The 26,719-nt window shown below is 55.9% G+C and overlaps 2 protein-coding genes across 4 annotated transcripts; one reads left to right on the forward strand and one right to left on the reverse strand.

Annotated features, from left to right (window-relative positions):
- Positions 1-606: 606 nt before the first annotated feature.
- PPP1CA (protein phosphatase 1 catalytic subunit alpha) lies at positions 607-4,306 on the forward strand. Of its 3 annotated transcripts, none has more exons than XM_025357984.1 (7): positions 607-804; positions 1,331-1,462; positions 1,612-1,842; positions 2,870-2,974; positions 3,321-3,544; positions 3,628-3,766; positions 3,839-4,306. In XM_025357984.1, the coding sequence occupies exons 1-7, from the start codon at positions 750-752 to the stop codon at positions 4,108-4,110; spliced, it is 1,158 nt and encodes a 385-aa protein (XP_025213769.1). In that variant the 5' UTR covers positions 607-749; the 3' UTR covers positions 4,111-4,306. The 3 variants fall into 3 exon arrangements, with proteins under 3 accessions (XP_025213769.1, XP_025213770.1, XP_025213771.1); XM_025357985.1 differs by having other exon boundaries at positions 3,628-3,762; positions 3,839-4,305; XM_025357986.1 differs by lacking the exon at positions 1,331-1,462 and having other exon boundaries at positions 633-804; positions 3,628-3,762; positions 3,839-4,305.
- On the reverse strand, positions 4,086-26,656 carry RAD9A (RAD9 checkpoint clamp component A). Its single transcript, XM_025357983.1, has 13 exons — positions 26,559-26,656; positions 15,500-15,635; positions 11,059-11,734; positions 10,906-10,976; positions 10,359-10,487; positions 9,213-9,327; positions 9,033-9,132; positions 6,678-6,787; positions 6,480-6,589; positions 6,325-6,389; positions 6,098-6,235; positions 5,106-5,310; positions 4,086-5,028 (listed from the first exon to the last, which is right to left on the reverse strand). Exons 3-13 carry the CDS (start codon positions 11,090-11,092, stop codon positions 4,933-4,935), a joined length of 1,173 nt encoding a protein of 390 aa, XP_025213768.1. The 5' UTR covers positions 11,093-11,734; positions 15,500-15,635; positions 26,559-26,656; the 3' UTR covers positions 4,086-4,932.
- Between the last annotated feature and the right edge of the window lie 63 nt (positions 26,657-26,719).

Genomic DNA, 26,719 nt, shown 5'->3' on the forward strand with positions numbered 1-26,719 from the left:
GGAGAACCCCTTGAACCTGGGAAGCGAATGTTGCAGTGAGCCAAAGTCGCGCCACTGCACTCCAGCTTGGGCGACAGAGCAAAACTCTGTCTCAAAAAAAAAAAAAAAGCTAATTATGGGACTTGTAAGAAAATATTAATTTATCATGCCCCAAGGACCAAAGTGCGCTGGAAGTTCAGCCGTAGCTGTCTTTGAGTGTGGTCAGCCGCCTGGGGGCCACGGAGACCCACGAAAAAGGGGGTCGTACGTGAATGCGAGGTCCAGGTCTTGCACCAGTCTGTTCATATCTCTTGAGCCTCAGTTTCCTTTCCTGCACTTCGAGCAGTTAACCCTCAGTGCCTAGCAGCCGGTTATTAATATGCTCACAACACCCTCCACCCAGGGCAGGGGTGGGAACGGCTGTTCTGCTTTTGAAAGAGAAAAACAACTTCCACAGTCCTTCCGGCCCCACATCCTCTGAACCGGGCTGGGCGCCTCCTCTGGGGCGTAACCAGTTGGACGCGCTCCCGACAGACCCCGCCCCCAGCCCGCCGCCAAGGCCCCGCCCCCCGGGCCGCGGCGCTTCACGTCCAGCGGGGGCGCTAGAGCGCGGGGGACCGGGCGGGGCGGGCCCGGGAGGCCCGGAGGCGGGGCCGCGGGCCGGGGGCGGACTGGGGCGGGCGGAAGGAGAGCCAGGCCGGAAGGAGGCTGCCGGAGGGCGGGAGGCAGGAGCGGGCCCGGAGCTGCTGGGCTGGAGCGGCGGCGCCGCCATGTCCGATAGCGAGAAGCTCAACCTTGACTCGATCATCGGGCGCCTGCTAGAAGGTTGGTCGCGGCGGGGGAGGCCTGCGTCCGCCGCTCCCGGGCCCCCTGCCGGGCCCGGAAGTGGCGCGCGGGCGGGCCCCGGGGGCCAGCTTAGACTGGGCGGGGACGGGCCGCGAGGTTCGGTGGCCGCAGCCGCCCCCCCGCGGACGCGCCTGAGAGGTCCTGGGCCCGCTCCGACGCGCGGAGCAGCCCCCTCTCCCGGGCCGGGGGCGCACGGGTTGCCTGGGTTCTTGAGGCGAGGGAGAAACCCGGGAAGCCCGGTCCAGGAAGGGGTCCTGCGCTGTGAGGTTTTTGGGTGGCAGCCCCCTGCGCACGACAGTCGCCTCCCGAGGCGCTGAGGGTAGTTGGGGGCTTCCCTTGGGAGGCTTGAGGCCGAGGTCCCGGGAGGCTCAGCAGCAACAGCTGCCTGCGGGCAAGGAGCGGCCGAGGAGGCCTAGGCGCCCCCGGAGGTATCCATGGGGCCACCCGTGTCGCCCACCCTCCTCCTGTCAGGGTCCCGGGTCTTGACACCCCATTGCGCCCCCAGTGCAGGGCTCGCGGCCTGGCAAGAATGTACAGCTGACAGAGAACGAGATCCGCGGCCTGTGCCTGAAATCCCGGGAGATTTTCCTGAGCCAGCCCATTCTTCTGGAGCTGGAAGCACCCCTCAAGATCTGCGGTAAGCCCCCCGACCCAGGTCCCCTTGCTTTCCTGAAAGTGGCACTGGCCCCCACAGAGTTCCTAGAGTCCTCCTCCCTTGAGCCCAGTCCTGGTCCTGGGTTCAGGTCTAGACCCTGCATCTAGCTTACCCGATTCCCTGGGTCACAGGTGATATACACGGCCAGTACTATGACCTTCTGCGACTATTTGAGTATGGCGGTTTCCCTCCGGAGAGCAACTACCTCTTTCTGGGGGACTATGTGGACAGGGGCAAGCAGTCCTTGGAGACCATCTGCCTGCTGCTGGCCTATAAGATCAAGTACCCCGAGAACTTCTTCCTGCTCCGTGGGAACCACGAGTGCGCCAGCATCAACCGCATCTACGGTTTCTACGATGAGTGTGAGTGGTCTGAGCGTCTGGGGCTGCCCAGGTCCTGAACCACACTCCTTGTCATTCAATGGGACTTTCACATTGGCCTGATATCTGACAGACACTTGCTAGACTGTGCGCTCCACGAAGGCAGGGCCCAGGTCCGTTCTTGTGCCTGCCCTGCCCCTCCTGGCATGGGGTCTGGGGAATGGTTGCTGACTGAAGGACTGTCCATATTCTAGTGCTTTCCCCCAGGGCCCTGCCTGGTGACGTTCCCCCTACATTTGCTACTAAGCATTTAGGATGTTTGCAGATGAGCTCTGCTGTCCAGAAGCTGAGATAAACCAGACCTGTACTTGGCCCGGCTCGTGGGCCGGGGCGTGCAAGGAGTGCCAACCCTGAGGCTGGTCCAGATTGGAACTCAGTTTCCAGTCGACTCGGGTGCTTTAGAATTACTGCTGGTGGGAGGCTGAGGCGGGAAGATCACTTGCACCCAGAAGCTCCAAGTTACAGTGAGCTATGATCTTGCCACTGCACTCCAGCCTGGGTGACTGAGCAAGACCCTGTTTCTTTACTTTTTTGAGACGGAGTTTCGCTCTTGTTGCCCAGGCTGGAGTGCAGTGGTGTGATCTCAGTTCACCACAACCTCCATCTCCCGGGTTCAAGCGATTCTCCTGCCTCAGCCTCCCGAGTAGCTGGGATTACAGGCATGCGACACCATGCCTGGCTAATTTTTTTGTATTTTAGTAGAGACAGGGTTTCTCCATGTTGGTCAGGCTGGTCTTGAACTTCTGACCTCAGGTGATCTGCCTGCTTCAGCCTCCCAAAGTGCTGGGATTACAGGTGTGAGCCACCATGCCCTGCCCAGATCCTGTTTGTTTAAATTACAAATTAAAATAAAAAGTAACTAGAATTACTCCTGGAAGGCTGACAGGCGGCAGGGGTGGGGGTGGTTTGCATTGGTGCCTGACTCTCTCCCATCTGCGGCTGAATAGCCCAGGGACCTCGGCTAAGGGTGGAGCAGGCAGACCCCTCACAGCTACCTCCCTCTGGGCAGGCAAGAGACGCTACAACATCAAACTGTGGAAAACGTTCACTGACTGCTTCAACTGCCTGCCCATTGCGGCCATAGTGGACGAAAAGATCTTTTGCTGCCACGGAGGTGAGCTCTCCTTAGTTGTCATCTGGGAAGTCACTCCTTTCAGGAAGTGTCTCCCATACCCCCCCCCGTGCTGGGCTGCACTCACTTCCTTGATGTGCATCCTACATGGGGCGGGCTTGTCTCCTTTCTCCCAGGAGCTCTGTGCTCCGGAGGGCAGGGGCGCCTTTGTGCCTGTTGGGGAACTTGAAAAAGCTGAGGGGAAGGGGATGGCTTCTGCCTGCCTAGGCACCCAGGAGACCAGTGGAGGGACCAGGAGGGTGGTGGAAAAGGTGAGGCTCACTGGCCAAGGCTTCCTGGAGGAAGGATGTCCTTGTTTGAGGAAGTGACCTTCCTTCTGGCCCTCCAGGCCTCTCCCCGGACCTGCAGTCCATGGAGCAGATTCGGCGGATCATGCGGCCCACAGACGTGCCTGACCAGGGCCTGCTGTGTGACCTGCTGTGGTCTGACCCTGACAAGGACGTGCAGGGCTGGGGCGAGAACGACCGTGGCGTCTCTTTTACCTTTGGAGCCGAGGTGGTGGCCAAGTTCCTCCACAAGCACGACTTGGACCTCATCTGCCGAGCACACCAGGTGGGCTGGCGGCTCCCGTCTGTGGCAGGGGAAGGGGAGGGCCTTGCCTGCGCTTGGGACTGACTGCTCCGATCCTCACCCAGGTGGTAGAAGATGGCTACGAGTTCTTTGCCAAGCGGCAGCTGGTGACACTTTTCTCAGCTCCTAACTACTGTGGCGAGTTTGACAATGCTGGCGCCATGATGAGCGTGGACGAGACCCTCATGTGCTCCTTCCAGGTGAGTGTGGGGAAGAAAGGAGCTACTAGGCCCCGTGGCTCAGCCCCATGAGCCTGACCAACCCTGTCTCTTTTAGATTCTCAAGCCCGCCGACAAGAACAAGGGGAAGTACGGGCAGTTCAGTGGCCTGAACCCTGGAGGCCGGCCCATCACCCCACCCCGCAATTCCGCCAAAGCCAAGAAATAGCCCCTGCGCCCCGCGCCTGTGCCCCAGATGATAGATGGATTGTACAGAAATCATGCTGCCATGCTGAGGGGGGGTCACCCCGGCCCCTCAGGCCCACCTGTCACGGGGAACATGGAGCCTTGGTGTATTTTTCTTTTTTTTTTTTTTTAATGAATCAATAGCAGCGTCCAATCCCCCAGGGCTGCTTCCTGCCTGCATCAGCGGTGGCTGTGAGCAGGATCCTGGGGCTGAGGCTGCAGCTCAGGGCAACGGCAGGCCAGGTCGTGGGTCTCCAGCCGTGCTTGGCCTCAGGGCTGGCAGCCGGATCCTGGGGCAACCCATCTGGTCTCTTGAATAAAGGTCAAAGCTGGATTCTCGCCATGGCCTCCGTCTCGCGTCTAAGACGCTGCCTGGCAGCTCTTCTGTGCAGAGCTACTTGGGAGGCTGGGCACCAGGCCCCAGCAAGGGCAACCCTAGCCACACACGCAGGTCCGAGGCTCTTAGAATTCCAGGTCGGCACCAAAGAGTATCAGGAAAGCAAGAAAAACTGTCAGCTCCACGGGCGTCCCAGATGCATGCCCAGGACTTCAGGAAGGAACAGGTCAGGTCATGATTGGCAGAGAAGCTGGATCATCAGGGGCCAGCAGCACCTGCTGTGACGTTTTCCTTAGGAAGGTGAGCCTGAGGGAGACAGGTTTCCAGCCTTGGCCAGCTGGAGTATAGCCTGAGACTCAATGGGAAATAAGAGGTAGGAACGTCAGTAGTTCAGGGCCAGGTCTGGAAAGTCATGATTGGCTGGGGGTTGTGGGGAGATAACAGGGCCCAGGCCTGACTGCTGCGGGACAGCTTTACAGTGACAGCCAGCTGGTGCCTGCGAGAGGCAGTGAAACAGCTCAGCTCCAGCAAGCCCACCTTTCTGATCCCCAGGGCTGAGACCCAGCTCTTCTACTGGCTGGGGTTTCATCTAGTCCAAGGCCTCTGGGTACAGGCTTCAGGTTCTTGGTTCAGCCTTCGCCCTCACTGTCTTCAGCCAGCACAGGGCTGGGACCCTGGGGGGAGCGTACAGGGGCCAGGATGGAGCCGAAGAACAGTGAGCGGAACTGCAAAGAGAACAAGTGAGTTCTGGAGGCTGCTCCCTTCCCCACCTCCTGCCCCTGCCTCCACCTCCAGTCCCTACCTTCTTGGGCGGGGGAGTCCCAGGCACTGTACTGGGCTCAGCCTCATCTTCCTCGGAGTGGAGACTGGGGCTCTCGGGGTGCTGGGGGCCAGGTGAAAGGGAAATGGAGGGCAGCACCCGCGAGCCCTCATTGCCTATAGTGGTTTCCATGGCGATCATGTAAGAGTCAATGTCGTCATTGGCAAAGTCGTCTGGGTGGGGTATGCTGCAGGCAGAATCAGAGTATCAGGGAGGAAATGGGGAGCAGAGGCAGGGCCCCACCGTAGAGGGCTCCAAGGGAGCTCCGGGGCCCCCTGACCACTGAAGATCTCTTGGTTTTATGACTTCCTGATTTGGCTGGAGAGGAGAGGATGCAGGGGTTAAGTGGTGGCTTCCTGGAAGGCGTGGGCCAGGAGTGTCTGATCAGAATTCAGGTAGGGGCCTGAGGAAGGCATCCTGGCGGCTCCTTTAGCTCAGCTGGGGGAGAGGAACAGCAAGTCCTGTGAACTGGGCCACATGGGGCCCAAGCCCCCGCCTTCCCAGGGGACAGGAGCTGGAGCGCACAGGAGGCCAGGGACAGGCTGGGCTAGGGGCCAGCCCCAGCTTCCTGTGCTGAAAGTGCACTGGGCCATCCTCCCCAGCCCACCTGCTCTTCCAGCCACCTGCTTCCCCCAGCCCAGGCAGCTCCTGCCTCCCAGCAGCCCTTTCCCTCCTTGGCCTGGGAGGAGGCTCAGAGGGGAGGCCTCAGCCAGAGAAGGAAGCCGGCAGGGCCTTGGGGATGCTTCCCTGGGTGGGAGGAGTCTCTGAGTACAGCTGACCAAGAAGGCTGAGTCTGCAGGGCTGGCAGCTGTGAGCACTGTAGGGGTAGGGACTGGGGCCCGATGGAGAGAGAGGAGGAACAGGAGGGAAGCGGGAGAGAACACATTGCAGGGAGGTGCAGAAGCTAGGAATTGCAGTCTCAGGCTGGAGTGCACAGACATGGGGAGAGGAGGAGTTGGGGGAGGTGCCCTCACCTGTGAGCCTGGAGCTGAGGCACTGGCTGGTGACGCTCTGGGGAGCCCAGGTCCTGGGAGTGCGAGTCGGTGTCTGAGAGTGTGGCCAAGACAAAGTGGCCATCCAGCAAAGAGTCCTTGATGGTGAAGATGGCAGGCCTGGGCAGGGGATGGGGGTCCCAAGCTAGGTCATCCCATTCAGCTCCTGGCATCCCAGAGCCCTTCCCTGTCCCAAGGCTGGGAATTACCTGCCTGGAGCATCAAAATGAATGCTAAGATTCAAGTTTGCTGACTCTGCAAAGCTCAGGAGCCCCTGAGAGGAAAGAGGTAGCAGGTGAGGCCCCGGGTTGGGCTGAGCTGGGCAGGCAGGACAGGACCGGCAAGTGCGTGGGGGGAGCCTCACCCGGAATTCCTTGAGGCAGAAAGTGATGGCCACCCCTTCCTGGGCCTGCAGCTGCTGGAAATCCTCCTCTCCAAGGCACATCTCAGTCACCATGGCTTTGGCAGTGCTGTCTGTTGGGGAAGAATAGGAGGAACCTGGGCCCCACCCCTCTCCCACCTGCCGCTCTGCTCTGTCCCAGGTCACGTCCAGCTCCCTCACCTGCCTCCTCCTCATGGTAGCTGCGCAGGATGACCCTGCGGCCACGGCCAATGCCCAGTGTCACTTCAGCCAGCGCAGGAGGGAAGGGCAGAACAGCCTCCCCCAAGACCCTGTGAACGGGGCGGAGCATTACCCCCAATGCTTGGCCCTGCCCAGGGCTTTGCTCGCAGAGGACCTGAGGCGGGGGTCACACATGCACACGCATGGATGTGCGCAGGCCTAGCACACGGTGGACGAGGCCCAGATAAGGTGGCAGGAAGGGGCTGGTTGCAGTGATTGCTCAAACCTGGCAGGTGGTACCTGACCATGCAGAGCAGGGAGAGGGCCTAGAGGCAGGACATGGCACTCATGCCGCCCTACAAACCCGGCCTTCAGAAAGAGCCCTGAAATCCTTATCCTCTAGGGATACCCATTGCTATACAGATGAGATCACATCTGGAATTTGCTTCAAGTCAAGTGGGGACGGGAGCTGCATCTGCTTTTACATATATTTGAAATTATTCATGAGACAGCACTCGCTTCAGCAGCACATACGCTAAAACTGCAGCATGCAAAAGATTAGCGAGGCTCCTGCACAAGAATTAAAAAAAAAACAGAGTAGCTGGGTGCAGTGGCTCATGCCTGCAATCCGAGCACTTTGGGAGGCCGAAGCAGTGGATCATTTGAGGTCAGGAGTTCGAGACCAGCTTGGCCAACATGGTGAAACCTCGTCTCTACTAAAAATACAAAAATTATCCAGGCATGGTGGTGCATAACTGTAATCCCAGCTACTCGGGAGGCTGAGGCAGGAGAATTGCTTCAACCTGGGAGGGGGAGATTGCAGTGAGCTGAGATTGCACCACTGCACTCCAGCCTGGGCGACAGAGCAAGACTCCGTCTCAGAACAAACAAAATGAGAGAAACGACTGCTCATTTTTTAAAAAAAGAGACTGGGGGCCAGGTGTGGTGGCTCATGCCTGTAATTCCAGCACTTTGGGAGGCTGAGGCGGGCGGATCACGAGGTCAGGAGATCGAGACCATCCTGGCTAACATGGTGAAACCCCATCTACTAAAAATACAAAAAATTAGCCAGGCGTGATGGCAGGCGCCTGTACTCCCAGCTACTCAGGAGGCTGAGGCAGGAGAATGGCGTGAACCCGGTAGGCGGAGCTTGCAGTGAGCCGAGATCCTGCCACTGCACTCCAGCCTGGGCGACAGAGCAAGACTCCATCTCACACACACACACACAAAAGGGCGCGGTGGCTCACGCCTATAATCTCAGCACTTTGGGAGGCTGAGGCGGGCAGATCACCTGAGGTCGGGAATTCAAGACCAGCCTGACCAACATAGAGAAACCCTGTCTCTACTAAAAATACAAAAAATTAGCCAGGCATGGTGGCGCATGCCTACAATCCCAGCTACTTGGTAGGCTGAGGCAGGAGAATCACTTGAATCGGGAGGCGGAGGTTGTGGTGAGCCTAGATCGTGCCACTGCCTGGGCAACAAGAGCGAAACTCCATCTCACAAAAAAAACAACAAAAAAACCCTAAATGCAGCCCAAGGAATTGGCCCCGCTCTCTACCCAAAAGAGCTCTGAGCAGTGCTGGCTCAAGAGAACCTAGGGAAACAGATGTCAGGACCCAAAGGGACATTCAGTCACCCTGAGAAATAAGGACCTTGGGCCACTTGAATACAAGCAGTGTCCAGCGTGGGGGAGAGCCCACTCCTCTCTGAACTGGTCCTTGCCAGGGACCTTTGCTTCCACTGGAGTCCCTGTTTCCCTGGCCCCAGACAGCCCCCAGTGCTCGGACTGCCCAGAATGGCTCCACCCACAGCTGATGACTCAGGCAGCCCTCCTGAACCACAACCTCCCCTCCAGCCTCCTGCCCTGGCCTTGGGGACTCCTTGATCCTGGGCAGTCAGGAAAAGAGGCTGCCCTTGAGTGGGGAGCACCTCTGGAAGGATGCCCAGGCCGGAGAAGGGGTGTGAGCCTCTGAGCCACAGGTTAAGGGAAGACCTTCAAGGTTACTCAAGCCAGACAAGAGATTTGGTGGCAGGCCAGAAATCTGCTCCCTAGAGGAGGAATTGGAATGGGTCTGAGCAGCCAGAAAGTCAAGTCAGACCTTTGGGATGGAGAACGAAGGCTCCTAACAGTGAGGAGAATGGAGCAAGGAGGCGCCTGCCCCTCCTCCATGCCACCGTCTGCCTTTAAAGAGCCAGGTAAGGGCCTGAGCACATAGCGGGCCATGGGATGTCTTTGAGGTTCACAGAAACTCTGTAGGGAAATGAAGGACATACCTTCTTAAATCAACCCTTGAGGCCCCAAAGAAGGAAGAGAGAGACCTGGAGCTGAGCTGAGGGCAAGGGTGTGCTCACCGTGCTGGGGCGCGGAGCATGTGGGGGCACGAGGCTGGGTCGAAGACGGCCTGCAGGGACTCACAGTCCTGGAAGGACAGGTTGTGAGTCTTCCGCACCCCTGGATGGGCGATAGGGTCTCAGTGGGCCTTGCCGACCTCCCTGCTGAGGCACCCCTTGGCTGGCCGGCTGCCCACTCACCGAACTTGCAGTGCAGCTGGACCACCAGGCGGCTGCTCCGGCCGTTCAGGGAGATGCAGCATTTTTCCACGGTCTTCTCCAGCATCGCCAGTGAGCGGAAGACAGACAGGAAGGACTAAATGGGATAAGACACCTCAGCCTAGCACCGCATCTCTGCAACAAGCTCTCCTGTCCCGTGTAGGCCCACACCAATCATAGGCCCAGCATGTAACTCTGGGAAAAGGGCTCCCACATCACACGGGACACTGGCATCCTTCTAGGCCTCATTCATGCTCTTCCTTATGCTTGCAATGCCTTGAAAGGCCGGGCGCGGTGGCTCAAGCCTGTAATCCCAGCACTTTGGGAGGCCAAGATGGGCGGATCACGAGGTCAGGAGATCGAGACCATCCTGGCTAACAAGGTGAAACCCCATCTCTACTAAAAAATACAAAAAATAACTAGCCGGGCGAGGTGGCGGGCGCCTGTAGTCCCAGCTACTCGGGAGGCTGAGGCAGGAGAATGGCGTAAACCCGGGAGGCGGAGCTTGCAGTGAGCTGAGATCCGGCCACTGCATCCCAGCCTAGGCAACAGAGCAAGACTCCCTCTCAAAAAAAAAACAAAAAAAACAAAAAAAAAAACCTGCTTACCTTTCTCTTTTTTTTTTTTCTTTGAGATGGAGTCTCGCTCTGTCACCCAGGCTGGAGTGCAGTGGTGCAATCTTGGCTCACTGCAACCTCCGCCTCCCGGGTTCAAGCAAGTCTCCTGCCTCAGCCTCCCGAGTAACTGGGATTATAGGCGCCCACCACCACACCCGGCTAATTTTTGTATTTTTAGTAGAGACGGGGTTTCACCACGTTGGCCAGGCTAGTCTTGAACTCCTGACCTCATGATCTGCCCACCTCAGCCTCCCAAAGTGCTGGGATTACAGGTGTGAGCCACCGCACCCGGCCAAAAGACCTGCTTACCTTTCTTGACGAACTTGAGCCTCACCACCCTCTCAGGTCCCCGCTGTGATGCTTTTACCAAGGCCCTCCCTGTGTTTTGCATGGATTGGACTTGCACGTGTCTCTCTCCCCACTTAGCATCTACTGAGTACACCAGGGCAGAGGCACAGCTGGTGGAGATTCCTGGGGTGGGGCAGTGCCACTGCTGAGGGAAGGGCCTCACCTTCATCAGGATCTTACAGCGCAGCAGGTCCTGACCAGGGGTGGCTGCCTGGTATTGCTGGAAGAAGAGCGGAGCAAAGAGAAAGCAGGCATAGGCAGAGCGGGAGGAGTTCACCGTCCGGAGGGAGAGCTGGGCCACGAAGAGCAGGGAGAGGGACGTGGTCAGGGGGCAGCCACAGACCCAGCCCTCCGGCTGCTTCTGCTCACACACTTGCTCTATCGTCCTCCCGCTCTGCCACCACCTGCTGAAACCCTCCTTCCCCATGAAGCCTTCAGAGTCGGCCTCGGCGCTGCTGCCGCAGAGGAGCGGTCGCACACCCAGGCCTTCCCCGAGTTTCCCTAAGGGCACGTTACCCCCTGGGAGCTCGCAGGAGGCCAGCTTTCAATTCACACACCGCCTGGGAAGATGACAGGCGCTAGGCTGAGAAACTGAAACTCTGCCGACAAATCTGCCAGCGGTCATCCCGCCTAGTGGGGGCGAGACTCGAGTCCGGGCTACCCGCTCCCGGCTGGAGTCCCACCCGCCCCCCCACACCCCAGCCCCTCACCCCGTCCTCCAAGGGTTCCAGGTAGAGCTCGTCCCCGATGCGGGACAGGGAGTGGACGGCCTTGCCGAGCACTGCGGGGAGGAGAGCGGAAGGGGGTTAGGCGGGCGGCTCCGCAGCTCCTGCACCGCCGCTGCCAGGCCGACCCGCACTCACCCTTCACGTTGCCGCCCGTGACCAGGCACTTCATGCTGCCCCAGCGCCCAGCCAGCGGCCAGCACTACCCCACACTCCGCGACCTCAGAGCCCGGGGTCCTTCCCGCGCACCGCCCCTGCCAGCCCCTCCCCCGCCTCCCTATTGGTCCACACGCAGGCGCCTCCGTCACGTGAGAAAAACGTTCACAGGCTCCGCCGTCACGTGACGGCGCACGTTGCCCCGGGTGTCACGTGACCCGGGAGGCCCGCGGCGCCCGTCAGCTGCTCCTGGCTCTCCAGGCACGCCTCGGCCTTCCGCGCCCTTGGAGATCGGGGCGTCCCGCGGGCCGCGCATCGGATCGCGAAGGGCAGAGAGGACGCAGCTCTGGGGCGCGAGGTTCCTGTGCAGTGGACCGAGCGCTAGACTCGGAGTCCGAATGTGGGTGCGAGCTCTCTGGGGTCACCCACTGAGTAGAGTTCCCGGGCGTCTGTCGGAGGATACAGGGTGCAAGCAAGACCATCGCACCCACTCTGGGCCAGAGACTCGAACTCCAGCAGCAATCCCCAACTCTAGAAAGAGGTCAAAGCAGCTTGCTTGCAGCAGCTGGGAGTGGGAGGTGGCTGCTCCTTCTGGCTTCGAGGATCCTTGAAGGAAAAACGGCAGCTTCTCCAGGCAGAAAGGGGTAGAACGGTGCTCCTGGCAGAGGGAGGAACAAGAGTAAATGCTCAGCGGTGTGGGCTCCGCCCCCTGGAGAGGGGAGTAGGTCTGTGAGTCTCAGAGAGGCTTAGGGGCCGCCAGATGATGAGGGGCACCGCTGGGACGCTCTAGAAATGTTTTACGAGGGTAGATCGTGGTTATGTGCCTTTTTTTGCCTTTTTTTTTTTTTTTTTCCCCGAGACATATTCTTGCTCTGTCACCCAGGCTGGAGTGCAGTGGCGCGAACACGGCTCACTGTCGCCTGGAACTCCTGGGCTCAAGGGATCCTCCCACCTCAGTCTCCTGAGTATCTGGGACCACAGGCACACCCACCACGCCCGGCTTTTTTTTTTTTTTTTTTTTTTTTGTAGAGACGGAGTCTTGCCATGTTGCCCAGGCCCGTCTCAACTCTAGGGTTCAAGATATCTTTCCGCCTTGGCCTCTCAAAGTGGCGTGAGCCGCTGCATCCGGCCTGGTTTTTTTTGGGTTTTTGTTTTTTTGGTCTTTTTTTGTGTGTGGGGTTTTTTTGTTTGTTTTGAGATAGAGTCTCGTTCTGTCGCCCAGGCTGGAGTACAGTGGCACGATCACGCCTCCCAGGTTCAAGCGATTCTCTTGCCTCAGCCTCCCAAGTAGCTGGGATTATAGGCGCCTGCCACAAGGCCTAGCTAATTTGTGTACTTTTAGTAGAGACGGGTTTCGCCATGTTGGCCAGGCTGGTCTTGAACTCCTGACCTCAAGTGATCTGCCCGCCTTGGCCTCCCAAAGTGCTGGGATTACAGGCATGGGCCACCACGCCCAGCCCGGGCCTGTGTTTTTAAAAGACCTCAGACTGGCCGGGTGTGGTGGCTTATGCCTATAATCCTACCACTTTGGGAGGCTGAGGCCGGCGGATCACCAGGTCAAGAGATCCAGACCATTCTGGCCAACATCGTGAAACCCCTTCTCTACTAAAAGTACAAAAATTAGCCGGGCGTGTTGGCGAGCATCTGTAGTCCCAGCTACTCTGGAGGCTGAGGCAGGAGAATTGCTTGAACCCGGGAGGTGGAGGTTGCAGTAAGCCGAGATCGTGCCACTGCACTCCAGCCTGGCGACAGAGCGAGACTCCATCTCAAAAAAAAAAAAAAACAGACTAGACTGTGTGCCAGGTGGGGATGCATCAGCTGGAAGGTCTTCCCCTTCTCCTGGGCCTCCAGGTCCAGGTGAGTAAAATGTAAGGGAGTCCTAGAGAAACTCACTGACCCCTATTCTCCCCACAGTACCAAGGCTCTGGTGGTTCTTTGAAGGGCCCAGGGCATCCCTGTGTTCCCATAGGGCCTGTCTGTGCCTTGCCTCTCAGATCCTGTGGTAGTGGAGATTTATTTGTCTCTGTACCCCTTGCTCTCCAGACCCACTTTCAAATGAGTTGCATTGATACATGATAATTGTACACATAGAGTACAGCTGACATTTGGATACATGCATACACTTTGTTTCTCCCTCTCTTTCCGCTCCCCTGGTCTCCAGCCCTGGCCCTTTCTGTGGAGTCCTGGGGGAGGAGGTAACTCTTCCCTTTCCCTTCCCAGGGGATCCATAGAAATAGTGCCCCCTGTCCCTGGGCATCCGGCTCAGTATGCTGGGAGTCATCCTTGACCTCATGCTCGCCCTCACCCCTACACAATCTTTCAGTTAAGTCCTGACCACTCTGCCTCCCAAACAGGTGGTAACTTAACAGGTGGCAGCTTTGCCCTCCTCTTCCATCTCCAGGGCCTAGGTCACCATCCTCTCACCTGGATGACTGTAACAGCTCTCAATGGTCTCCTGCCTCCACCCTGCCCCCCCAGGCCACTCTCCATACAGCAGCAAAGTGACCCTCCTAAAATGTCCATTGTGTCATGCCTCTCCTGTGTTTGCACACTCCAAGTGGTTGCCATAAAATCCAAACTCTGCCCTGAACCTGCAGGAGCCGTCCCTACCCATTTCTTCACCTGTTGCCTCCCCTTGATCACCTGCACAGCCATGCCAACCGTGTGGGCTCCCTGAACCCCCCACTTCCTCTTCCACCTGGGGATCTTAGCACATCCTTAGCTGTCACCACCACTTGGCATCATCTTACCCCTTCTAATGTGGTGGTGCTTCTCTTCCTCCGGGCTCAGTGAGGCCTTTTCTGCCCCCACCAGCACCCCAGTACGCTCTAGCTAGGCCCTGTTTTAGCCACAGCACTTACCACATTATTTCGTACCTGTGTTTTCCTATTTAACATGTGTCCTCCTCACTAGTGTGTCTGCCTCATAAGGGCAGGAACCATGTCTAGTTTTGTTTTGTTTTTTTTTTTTTCCTGAAGACAGAGTCTCTCTCTGTCACCCAGGCTGGAGTGCAGTGGTGCGATCTTGGCTCACTGTAATCTCCGCCTCTGGGATTCAAGCAATTATTGTGCCTCAGCCTCCCAAGTACCTGGGAATACAGGCGTGTGCCACCACGCCTGGCTAATTTTTGTATTTTTATTAGAGATGGGGTTTAGCCATGTTGGCCAGGCTGGTCTCAAACTCCTGACCTTAACTGATCTGCCCGTGTCAGCCTTCCAAAGTGCTGGGATTACAGGCGTGAGCCACTGCACCCAGCCTTGGCTTTGTTTTGTTTTGTTCTGTTTTGTTTTGTTTGTTAAGATGGGGTCTTGCTTTGTCACCCAGGCTGGAGTGCAGTGGCACGATCATCGTTCACGGCAGCCTCAATTTCCCAGGCTCAAGCGATCCTTCCACCTCAACCTCCCGAGTAGCTCAGGGCTACCGGCGCGTGCCACTACAGCCAGCTAATTTTTTTTTTTTTTTTTGTATTTTTGTTAGAGACAAGGTCTCCTTCTGTTGCCCAGGCTGGTCTTGAACTCCTGGGCTCAGGCAGTCCTCCTTCTTTAGCCTCCCAAAGTGCTGGGATTATAGGCGTGAGCCACCGTGCCCAGCATCCATATCTGTTTTGTTTGTTGCTGTATGTACCTCACACAGGGTCTGGCACTCAGTAAATGAATAAATAGATGTTACATTTTAAAATGTGTAAACCAGCTGGGTGCAGCGGCACATACCTTTAATCCCAGCACTTTGGGAGGCGGAGGCGGGTGGATCACTTGAGCCCAGGAGGTAGAGGTTGCAGTGAGCCAAGATAGCGCCACTGCACTGCAGCCTGGGTAAGAGAGCCAGACCCTTTCTCAAAAAAAAAAAAAAAAAGACCAAGTGCGATGGCTCATGCCTGTAATCCCAGCACTTTGGAAGGCCGGGGCAGGTAGATCACCTGAGACCAGGAGTTCAAGACCAGCTTGGCTGACATGGTGAAACCCCATCTCTACTAATAACACAAAAATTAGCCAGGCATGGTGGCACGTGCCTGTAGTCCCAGCTACTCAGGAGGCTGAGGCAGGAGAATCACTAGAACCCAGGAGGTGGAGTTTGCAGTGAGCCAAGATCACACCACTGCACTCCAGCCTGGGCGACAGAGTGAGGCTGCGTCTCAAAAAATGAATGAGTGAATATCTATAAACCGTTCCTGTTGACAAAGGGCATGGAAAAATAAACAAACAAACAAGTAAATTAGCATAAGCCAAGTGCAGCTGAGCTGTCTCTAAGTCACTCTTAGCACAGTGCTGAAAGAAACACTCAACTTCTAGCACTCCACCCACAGTCCCATCTCTCCCTGCTTGATAGTTGTCCCCATGTTCTCAGCCTCATCCTGCGCTCTGGACCCCTCCCCCACCACGTGTAAACCAGCACAGCCTTCCCACCTCTGCCTCGTACTCATTACCTGAGCAGCTGCCTGGAACAAGGGTAGATGCTGAAGCTCCCTGAAGGCAAGGAAATGGGAGGCTGTGAATCTTCACATAGTCCTGTTTCTGCCCCTGACACCTATAGAGTTATGGAGTCCTATGGCCTTGAGGACCCTAGGCAGAAGAGAAGGGAGACATGTGTTTTTTTTCATACGTTTCACATCTGTCTTCTCCACTGGTGTGTCCGCCTCACAAGGGCAGGAACCATGTCGGCCCTTTATATCAGCCAGGGGCAGGTGTGAGCCACTGCCCCCGGTCGACATACAGTCTTTCGACTCATATTGAGCATTTTTCAGTTACCCTCCCACTCCCTTGCCAAAAGTCAGAACTCGGAACTTTCTGAAAGGCTTAGAAGAGAAAGAAGGCTAGAGTGGGAAGCCGGGAGCCGTGGTAGGATGTGTCCCTGTCCCGCTGTGTGATTTGTGCAAATCCCTCCCTGTCTTGGCTGCTTCCTCATCTGTATGATGTGTTGGTGGGGGCTGGGGAGAGTAGGAGGTACTCACTGAGGTCCCTTCCAACCTTGACATGCTGTGATCCTGAAGGGGCCCCGTGACTCCCCTATGCCTCTCATCCATCCCAGCTTGGGGGAGAAGCTATAATTGGCTGTCGCACCTCCCCCGACCCTCTGGCCCCTGGAAGGTAGCTTTCCAATCTGAGGCCAGGAATCCCTTCCAGGCCTACATTTGGCATATCCAGTAACCCACTTCAGGTGCAGAAGAGGGGGCACACAGCGGGATAAGGAGCTGGGAGCAACCAGGAACCAGGAACCCTGTGTGTGGGTGAGAGATAGGTATGAGGACCTGGGGTCTGTGCTCAAAGTCAGGGACCTGGATGCAGCTTCAGCCCCACTCAGATGGCATCAGGCCCTTGTCTGAGCCTCAGTTTTTTCCTGAATAAAATGAGGGCCATTCAATGAGATGCTCTCTCAGGAGCTTTCTCTCTCCTTCCTTCCTTCCTTCCTTCCTTCCTTCCTTCCTTCCTTCCTTCCTTCCTTCCTTCCTTCCTTCCCTCCCTCCCTCCCTCCCTCCCTCCCTCCCTCCCTCCCTCCCTTCCTCCCTCCCTTCCTCCCTCCCTCCTTCTTTCCTTCCTTTCTTTTTTTTTATTTTTTGCGACAGGGCCTTATTCTGTCACCCGGGGTGGAGTGCAGTGGCATGATCCTGGCTCACTGCAGCCCTGCAGCCTCAACCTCCTGGGCTCAGTGATCCTCCTACCTCAGCCTCCCGAGTAGCTGGGACTACAGGTGTATGCCACCATGCCCAGCTAATTTTTTAGTCAGAAATCTTTCAAACCCCAGATTTTTAGTTGGACATGCTGGCTCATACCTGTAATCTCAGCATTTTGGGAGGCTGAGGAGGGAGGATTGCTTGAACCCAGGAGTTAGAGATGAGCCTGGGCAATGTAGTGAGACCCTGTCACTATAATAAAGAAAATAAAATAATTATTAAAAACACCAAATTTTTGGTCTTTGGCATACCCCATTAGAGGTGGCCTCCTATAAGCAGGTGGGCATGTAAGTGTGTGCGAATGTGTGGGGGCAGATATGGAATAGAAGCTTGAGACCCTGGTGCTCATTCATTCACTCAACATATATTCATTCAACACATCCTGGATGCACTTTTTTAACTATAGGAAAGAGAGTACAGGACAAAAATGCTGGCCAGATGCGGTGGCTCACACTTATAATCCCAGCACTTTTGAGACACCAGTGTGGGCAGATCGCTTGAGTCCAGGAGTTCAAGACCAGCCTAGGCAACAAGGTTTCTACCAAAAATATAAAAATTAGCCAGGCATGGTGGCATATGCCTGCAATCCCAGCTATTCAGGAGGCTGAGGTGGGAGGATCCCTTGAACCTGGGAGGCAGAGGTTGCAGTGAGCTGCGATCGTACCACTGCACTCCAGCCTGGGCACAGAGTAAAACCCTATAGTATGCAAGAAGGTGGTGGGTGTTATGGAAAAAAAGAAAACCCAGAGAGGGAGAGAGCAGTGTCGGGGGAGAAGGGCTTCGATTCTAACTAGCATGGACAGGTTGGCCTCACTGAGAAGTCGCCATTTGAACAAAGACCTGCAGGAGGCAAGGAAGTGAACAGTGCAGACGTCCAGGAAGGAGCGCTGTGGTAGAGGGAAGGGTCAGTGCCAAGGCTCTGAGCAGAAGTATGGGTGGCTGGAGGAGCTGCACCTTCTGCAGAGTCCAGTCTCCTGAGCTGGGGAGGACTGGGGTCTAGTGGGGGAAGACTGAGATAAGCCAAAGAATCATCAAAGTAAATATGAAATTACAGCTTTGAGAAGGATCAGGAATGATGATGACGTGGGCTATGTGAATATGTCCCTGGGAAGACCTGGTCAGGGCATGAGGGAGAGCTTCCTGGAGGAAGAAACAGTCTGAGAGGGGTGAGGTTAGAGCATGGGTTGGTCAGGAAAGCACAGTTACTGAGGAGCCATTGGTGGGGCTCATTTACCAGGCACTGCTCCGTCCCACCATGGGATGCCCCATGCAGCCCTCCTTACAGACACAGGAGCACAGACGGGATTACTCATGGCTGGCGTTTTGCCAGATCAGGGTAACTAAAAGTAAGAAGGGGCAGAGGAATTTCGGGTTTGGGAGTTTACTTGGGCTTGTCTTCATCTCATCATGCACACACAGGGACTGGCATTTGTATGGTTACTGGGGGGTAACCAGGCAGGCAAGGCAGCTCTGAGCTGTGGGGACACTGAGCTGGCAGGGCACCTGCCCTGCTTGTAATGAGTTTGTGGCATTCCAAGTGCTGCCAGCCCCCCAGTCAAGCTCTGCCCCTGCCTTTCTTGTTCCCTGGCATTTCTCCTGGAAATCAGAATGATGTTTGGCACACAGCAGTGGTGTAATAAGTCTGTTCTGAATGGCTGAAGATTACGGAATTCAGAGAGGTTTCAGGACTTGAACCCATGATTGTCTGTTGAGGCTGAGAATGCAGTTGTGGATGCCAGCCTGAGTAGGTCTGAATCCAGCCTAGCCGCAATCTCTATCACTTAAAAACAAGTTGTGCAAACATGGACAAGTTGCTTATGTTCTCCAAGCCTGCTTCCACCTCAAAGGGCTGTTGTGAGGAGTAACTTAATGTTTATGCAGCTCTTAGAATCTGCTGTGAGCACTGCTGTGACTATGATTGCTACATCCTGCCCCTCCAGCTCGGGTCATCCTCACAGTATCCTTGGGCCAGGACTGGAGACAAAACAAACCATCAGCTTGGACAAAGCCAGGGTGAATCTACACAAGGAACCCAGGAGGAAAGTCTCCCAAGGAAATCTTACAGAGAAAAGGCCTGGTGTCCAGAAACTGGAAAATATTCAGAAGACTCTTGGCTGGGCATGATGGCTCACACCTGTAATCCCAGCACATTGGGAGGCCAAGGTAGGTGGATCACTTGAGGTCAGGAGTTGAAGAACAGCCTGGCCAACATGGCAAAACCCTGTCTCTACTAAAAAAAATACAAAAATTAGCCGGGCGTGGTGGCACACACCTGTAATTCCAGCTACTCAGGAGGCTGAAGCAGGAGAATCACTTTAACCCGGGAGATGGAGACTGCAGTGAGCAGAGATCTCACCACTGCACTCCCCAGCCTGGGCAACAGGGCAAGATTCCATCTAAAAAAAAAAAAGACTCTTGGTTATGATCAGAAGAGTCAGCCCCATTGGGAAGAGGCTCCGGAGAGAGGCTGCTGGTGCTGCTGCTGCCTCCAGCAGCACCAAGTGCTGGCCCCATGATTCTGGGCCCTCCGGCGCCTCTGCCTGGAGAGGAGAATATGAGCCCTTGCCTTCCTCCCAAGCTGCTAGAGCCTGGCATGAGATAATGGATGTGCCCACACTGCCAGGCACTGTGCACAGATGAGGGACCAGGTCTTTTGAGTCTGCAGGGCTGGAGGTGGAGGGGAGATGGGATGAATTTTTTTAAACCCACAGTAAGGATGGGAAGGGAGAAGTTCAGGCATGTTCACCAAAACCTGGCACACTGGAATTACAGGCCCCCTTGGAGCGCAAGTGAGGTAAGTTTAGGACAAATCAAAGGCAGTGTGCTTCACCCAGCAGGGGAGGACACTGATGGAACTCATTACCCCAAGATGTCGTCTCAGCTGGAAATAGAAACAGCTTCACAAAAGATTTAGATACATCCATGGATGATGGCTCCATTCATGGGTTATAAGGGGAAGGAGGCTCTTTGAGGCCTGTCCCCCAGGGCAGGCGTCAGGGAGGTGGCTTGGTCTCCCTAGCACCCCCCTTTGCACTCCTGTTGGAGGCAGGCTTCTGGCAACACGGACCCCAAGAGGCAATGTGGAGTCCCATAAGTTAGAGCCTGGCCTGTGTCCCTGGCCTTTCCTCAACCTCTCCAACACTCAGAATCCACTGTTTGGGAGAGAAAAGGCGCCACCAGCTTCAGGGAAAGCATCCTGGCTGGGCTGTCCCCTAAGAGACCAGCAGAGGGAGACAGACACCGTGTCCAGTCCCAGCTCCGGGAACAGAGACCTTGATGATCCACCTTGGGCAGGCCTCCGTGGAGGCAGTTTTGTGCTCATGTTTTGCTGGGTGGGACAGAAGGGGACAGAGAGGGCATCCTCCCAGGCTGAGACAGGCCTATTACAGGGGAGATAGGGGCAGGGAGGAGATTTTTGGGAACTAGGGGCAAGGTGGGGAGGGAGCTACTAATTAAGAACCGGGTACCCCAGAGCCAGGCTGCCTGCCTGTGTACTTTGGACAAGTTATATAACTCTGTGCCTCAGTTTACCCATGGTAAAATGGCAACTACAACAGCACCAGCCTCAGGAGGGCCACGTGAGATTGCGTGCCATATTCAAATGCTTCACTGCAGAGACAGGGAATTGGGAAGAGCTCAGTAAACAGGAGTGACAGCCTACACTGTGGGGAGATCAGAGGTCTCTCCCATCTCCTTAAGCTCTGCAGCTTGCAAAGCCCTTTTGCTTTATTATCTCATCTGGGCCTCACTGAACCCTGGAGGTCTGGTGAGGCTAAGAGGCTCACTTTTTTTTTTTTTTTGGAGACAGGGTCTCACTCTGTCAACCAGGCAGGAGTGCAGTGGCTCAATAGCTCACTGCAGTCTTGAACTCCTGGGCTCAAGCAATCCTCTCGCCTCAGCCTCCTGAGTAGATAGGACTACAGGTGTGTGCCACCATGCCTGGCTAATTTTTGGGGGAAGTTGGGGGGGATCTTGCTATGTTGCCCACGCAGGTCACTTATAAGTGGTAGATCTGGACTTTCTGATACTAAAGAATCCAGGGATCTTTCTCAAGTTCCCTGCTGAGCTGGAAGCTGGAGGAGGCCTGCTTCAGGTGCCCTTGTCTGCACTGAGCCTCCTGCAGGCCGCCCGTATCTCTAGTTGGTATTGAAGTTATGTTGCCCTCTTTCCCACCAGCTCCCGAGTCCCTGGCAGGCAGGCTGTGTTTCTCTGTAGGTCCACACTGTTCAGCAAGGCATATTATAGCAGGGACTTCCAAAAGCTTTTGGGAGGTGATGGGATTCCGTGGGTCTGAATGCCAGCTCCTCCCCAACTCCTATCCTGGTTCCAGGCCAGGTGTGGCCCCCCTTTTTTTGCCGCTCAAATTCTCCCTCCCACATCTCCAAAGTCTCCCCTAACGTCTCCCTCTTCTGACCTCTCCTTTCTCTGCATTATAGCCCTTTGTATATCTCCTTAAGTTCCTGTTTCATTTTGAAATTCTGCAACAGCCAAAGGCTGAAATGGAAATATGTACAGAGTGCTCTGTTAAGGACCATAAGGTGGGCCTCAGAAAGATGGCTGGGGGTGCTAGAAAGCGAGGTGAGCTCAAATTAGCTGGGCATGATGGCAGGTGCCTATATCCCAGCTACTCGGGAGGCTGAGGCGGGAGAATAGCTTGAACCTGGGAGGGGGAGGTTGCATTGAGCCGAGATCACGCCACTGGATTCCAGCCTGGGTGACAGAAAAAGACTCTGTCTCAAAAAAAAAAAAAAAAAAAAAAAGGTGGTTGAACTCTTCATAGACCTAAACCACCCATGTCTTCTAGACACCCTGAAAGTCTAGTACGGGGCTGGGTCATGACTGGTTGGTTTTTCTCATGCCTTCAGAGCTGACTGTGCCCTGAGATTCCACCCTCCCCACCTCCAGCCCTCTTCAACCCACTGAAGTCCCACAAGAATCTCTCAGGAACAAAAGAGGAGAGAGATGAGACGGGTCCCTAGAGAGCACGCATAACACAAAGTAGAGAGCAGCAAGGGCCCTGGAGAGTGAAGTCTGGTGGGGAGCAGAGCGGGGGTGATAGTGACAGGCTTCAGGAAGAAGGCAGAAGAACAAAGGGTCTACATGAGTAGCCATGGGGAGTTCGCCAGGGGCAGCTGCATTTTGGATAGAGAGGACACCATTAGCAAAGACAGAGGGATACGGTATGAGGGGCAGGTAACAAGATTCTTTAACATTATTGGCTGGGCAAGGTGACTCACACCTGTAATCCCAGCACTTTGGGAGGCTGAAGCAGACAGATTGCTTGAGATCAGGAGTTTGAGACCAGCCTGAGCTACATGGAAAAACCCTATTTCTACAAGGAAATACAAAAACATTGGCCAGGAGTGGTGGCTCATGCCTGTAACCCCAGCACTTTGGGAGGCCGAGGCAGGCAGATCACTTGAGGTCGGAAGTTCGAGACCAGCCTGGCCAGCATGAGGAAACACCGTCTCTATCAAAAATACAAAAATTAGCAGGCGCCTGTAATCCCAGCTACTCAGGAAGGTGAGGCAGGAGAATCGCTTGAACCTGGGAGGTGGAGGTTGCAGTGAGCTGAGATTGCACCACTGCACTCCAGCCTGGGTAACGGAGCAAGACTCTGTCTCAAAAAAAAAAGAAATACAAAACATTAGCCAGGCATGGTGACATCCATCTGTAGCTACGCAGGAGGTTGAGGTGGGAGGATCGCTTGAGCCTCGGAAGTCAAGGCTGTAGTGAGCCATTATTATGCCACTGCACTCCAGCCTGGACTGTCTCAAAAATAAATAAATAAATAAGTAAATAAATAAAACGTCATTGATTGCTTCTAAGTGCCAGCAATTTGACCTATATTCACTCAGTTGTCCCTTACTCAGTTTTACATGGAGAAAACAGAGGTGTGGAGGGTTAGAGACTTGGTGGGGGTCACATAGCTGGTGGAGGCAGAGCAGGCACTCTCTCAGTGGTACTGGAATGGCAGGCCCATGAGATGGGGCTTCCCATCACTGGGATGGCCCCAGGGAAGGTAGTGTCCATCCTTTGACCCTGGGGAGCCCAGGCAGTCTGGAGAAAGCTGGGAGAAGCCTGACGGAGGGGAGGACAGCGGGGTAGGAGGGAGAGGAGAGTTCGGGAGGAGCCGGCATGACTCAGCAGGGCAGGATAAAGATCTTCCAGCCCAGGGAGAGGCAACCCCACTCCTCTGCCAGGGGAGACGGAGTCACAGAGCCTGCGGCATGGGCTGGCCAGGGCAATGGAACATCCTGGGAGAACGGCGGGGAAAGCTCCTGGCGGGCGAGGGAGGAGTGGAGCACCTGGGGGTATCCCTTCTGCCCTGCCCTCCACACACCCATCACCCAGACACCCTGGCAGATCAGGAGGCAGAGCCCAGCTAGGGCAGGAGAGGGACAGGCAGAAGGCCCTGTTCCTCTCAGCTTCTCTCTGGCTTCCCCGGGAAGCAGGAAGTATTGGGGGGAGTCCTTTGGGAAGCCTGAGCTGGGTCAGGTGTGGGTGGGGACCCAGGGCAGGGTAGGGCCATTGCTGAGGTCAGAAGAGGCCCTCTGCCTCCGGGTTTCCGCTGACATCACAGCCAGCTTAGGGTGAGGCAGGGCCTCTGGGCTCCTGCCTACTGGAGGGCAAGGGAAAGTGTGTGCATATACACATACACACACACACACACACACACACACCCTGCCTTTCCTTCCCCCTCCTGCCCTTGGGGCCCCAGTGGTGCCTGCACACGCACACTGGAGGGTGTGCACACGAGGCAGTGGAAAGGAAGGCCTCCTCCTGGGGACACCGAATCCCAGGGGATGTCCTGGATGGGACCTCTGAACCTATCTAGGGCTCACTTTGCCCTCAGGAAGCAAAGGGTAGCCCTTGCTCTTGTTCTGCTGTGGCGGTGGGGCGGGGACAGGGGTGATCATCTAACTCCCAGTTTAATGCTCATTCCGGGATTCCCAACTCCCTGCTAATGGAATCCAGAGTTCTAGCTGAGCCCTCTAGTGTGGGAAGGTGATGCGAAGTGCCTGGCTCAGCTGCACGTTGCCAGTTCATGTAAGGGGTCGGTGGTGGGGAGGAAACCCAGGTCTCCCTGTGCTCCAGGCCAGGATTCTCCAGGCACTGGATGACTCTCTTTATACCCCAAGCAACATCTGAGTGACCTGAAGAGACCAGCTGTGCCAGGCTAGACGCCTCATAGCCAGGGGCACTCAGCCAAGTCCTGCTATTGCTGAAGTCTGTTCCCAGCACCCAGACTCCTCTTTTCAAGATGTGCCTCTGGCCCCCTTCCTCAGGCTGGCACCTGCATGGTGGAGTTAAAAGAGCATGTTGCTGAAGTTGGATAGTACTGGGTTCCAGTCCTGGTTCTACCACTTCCAGGCTTGTGTGACCTCAGACAAGTGACTTTGTCTCATGAAGCCTCAGGTTCCTCACGTATAAATAGGGAAATGATAGCTCCTGTCTCGGAGTTACTGCAAAGGTGAAATAAACGAGGCCGGGCGCAGTGGCAATCGCTGCACTTTAGGAGGCCGAGGTGGGTGGATCATGAGGTCAGGAGATCGAGACCATCCTGGCTAACACGGTGAAACCCCATCTCTACTAAAAATACAAAAAAAAAGAAAAAATTAGCCGGGCGTGGTGGCGGGCGCCTGTAGTTCCAGCTACTCCGGAGGCTGAGGCAGGAGAATGGCGTGAACCCGGGAGGCAGAGCCTCAGAGGGGCTGGAACCCGCCACATTACCCCACCCCGGGGACAAAGGGGGAACCTATTTTAAAAAAAAAAAAAAAAAAAGAAAGAAAGAAATAAAATAGCCCACGCAAAGCATTAGCACTGTGCCTGATGTGGGGAACAGCTACGTGCACGTAAACTATTGTTAGTATTTCAGCAAAGTAAATGTTAGTAAGAAATACCAGCATCACAGTAGGCTGGAGGAGTCGCTGTAGCAGGCATCTGCCTCTCCTCCCAACACCCAGGTCAGCCTCCGCCCCTCCACCCACCCCCTAGGGCTCCTCTCTGTGTCTCCAGCACCAAAACTTAGGGAACGTTTGGTGAACAAATGAATGAATGAGTGTCCCTACTCACCTCTGTGGGTCTCTCCAACACAACTGTCAAGAGGGGACCAGCTAGAGACTCCCCTAGTTCAGGAACCTGGACACTCCCTGGGCCAGGGTCCCATCAGTGCTAACTGTGCAGCTGTGTGCAACATGGTGTTTTGGGTACCTGGAGAGCCTTCCTTGGGGATGTCACCATGTGGGGAGGAAGGGTGGGACCCTGGCCAGTCCCTGAGCCTACACTGACTCACCCTCACCCCTTGGAGGGCAGCTCAGTCATCACCTGGTGCCAGCTCTGGCCCCCAGCCAGCCACATTTCTTGAGGGCCTGACCTGACACCCCCCTGTGGATGGTGAGGCCTGGAATCTTTAAAAGGCCAGAGAAGGCAGCAAGCCAGTGGCCCCTCATCAGCTCACAAACTACTCCCACCATCCTGTGGAGAGGAGGGCAGAGGTGGTCAGACCCCATCACACAGAGAGGTGACAGGCTTGTCCCAAGGTCACACTGGCCAATTGGAATGGAGGTTTCCTGACTCTCAGAGCAGCTCTGTGCCCGCTGCAGGGAATCCTGGACTGCACCTGGTGCTACCTTGGCACTTTGCCTGTGGTTGCCACTGCCCTTCTAGCTCAGGCCACCCACATTTCTGCCCCAAAGCTCTACCTCCTCCAGGAAGCTCTCCTCCCACCATCCTCCTTGCCCTAAATGTACCCACTGCCACCTATGGCTGATGTCAGACAGTTTAATGAGTGTCCCTAGACTGGAATTCTTTCCTTTTCTTTTGAGAGAGGGTCTTGCTCTGTTGCCCCAGGCAACAAAGACCATGTGTAGTGGTCATAGCTCACTGCAGCCTCAAACTCTTGGGCTCAAGCAATCCTCCAGCCTCAGCCACCTGATTAGCTGGGACTGCAGGCACGCACCACCATGTCCGGCTAAGTTTTAAATTTTTGGTAGAGATGGGGGTCTCTATGTTGCCCAGGTTCATCTCAAATTCCTCAAGCAATCCTCCTGCCTGGGCCTCCCAAAGTGCTGGGATTACAGACGTAAGCCCCAACTGTGAAATTCCTAAAGGCAGGGATGGGTTTTCCTTGCTCTCTCTCTGTCCTTAACAGGACCTGGCAGAGACTGGGAAAGTGTCTGTACACTGTGCCCCGGAGCAGACGGAGCGCTTCTCTTTCCCACACTTGTCTGGAGCTGGGGGGACTGGCGTCTCCTCTAAGCTCTGCCCTCCCACCAGCAACCCCAGATTGTCAGCACTGGAAGGGCCCCTAACAAGATTCTCTGAGAGTCACAGGGGAGCAGGAACTTTCCCGAGGTCCCCCAGCTGGAAATCAGAGGGCAGCCACCTGTCCTGCCCCATCCTACGGAAACCCTGGAGGGGCCACTCCTGCTCTTTCCTCTCTTCCTTCTTCCCCAAACCCCAGCAGCTACCCCCATTTAGGGACTTGGCAGGATAAAGGCACCGTCTTTATTCCAGCCCCCGACCCAACCCAACTGGCAGCTCCCAGCCTGCTGCCTTTGCCCAGGCATGGCAGAGGGGCACTGGCAGCTTGGAGATGGAGCTGCTTTTCCCTTTGGCAGTGCAGAAGGTGGGGGAGGGGAAGGGAGAGGCTTGGCCCCCACTAGGTGAGGGGAGAGGGCAGGGAGGCAAGTCCAGACAAGAGGCAGAGGGAGAACACAACTTTCCCAGCTCGTGGGGTCACTACATTAAGATTCAAAGACAAACTGGGGGCTGGGGGGCTGTGTGTAAAGTCAATTGTGCCTGTACCCACCTGGCCTGGGTCCCTGTTTCAGAGCTGCAGCCCTCAGTTCCTGCAAACCAGTGCTTTCTGGCGGCCCCAGGTGGATGTCTGCTGGGGGTGGTGGTGTCCACTCCCACCTTCTGCTTCAGTCTCTTCCTCTCCCCCATCCGCTGCTTCCCCCTCTTCCTCTC

This window comes from Theropithecus gelada, chromosome 14 (assembly GCF_003255815.1).
Source record: "Theropithecus gelada isolate Dixy chromosome 14, Tgel_1.0, whole genome shotgun sequence".
NCBI classification, from domain to species: domain Eukaryota; kingdom Metazoa; phylum Chordata; class Mammalia; order Primates; family Cercopithecidae; genus Theropithecus; species Theropithecus gelada.

Coding starts and splice junctions, on each gene's coding strand:
- RAD9A (XM_025357983.1), bottom strand. CDS start 11,092: ATGAAGTGCCTGGTCACGGGCGGCAACGTGAAGG. Junction 10,488..10,905: donor TGGAACCCTTGGAGGACGGG/GTGAGGGGCTGG, acceptor TTCGTGGCCCAG/CTCTCCCTCCGGACGGTGAA. Junction 6,390..6,479: donor TCTGCCTCAAGGAATTCCGG/GTGAGGCTCCCC, acceptor CTTTCCTCTCAG/GGGCTCCTGAGCTTTGCAGA.
- PPP1CA (XM_025357984.1), top strand. CDS start 750: ATGTCCGATAGCGAGAAGCTCAACCTTGACTCGATCATCGGGCGCCTG. Junction 2,975..3,320: donor GATCTTTTGCTGCCACGGAG/GTGAGCTCTCCT, acceptor CTGGCCCTCCAG/GCCTCTCCCCGGACCTGCAG. Junction 3,545..3,627: donor TCATCTGCCGAGCACACCAG/GTGGGCTGGCGG, acceptor ATCCTCACCCAG/GTGGTAGAAGATGGCTACGA.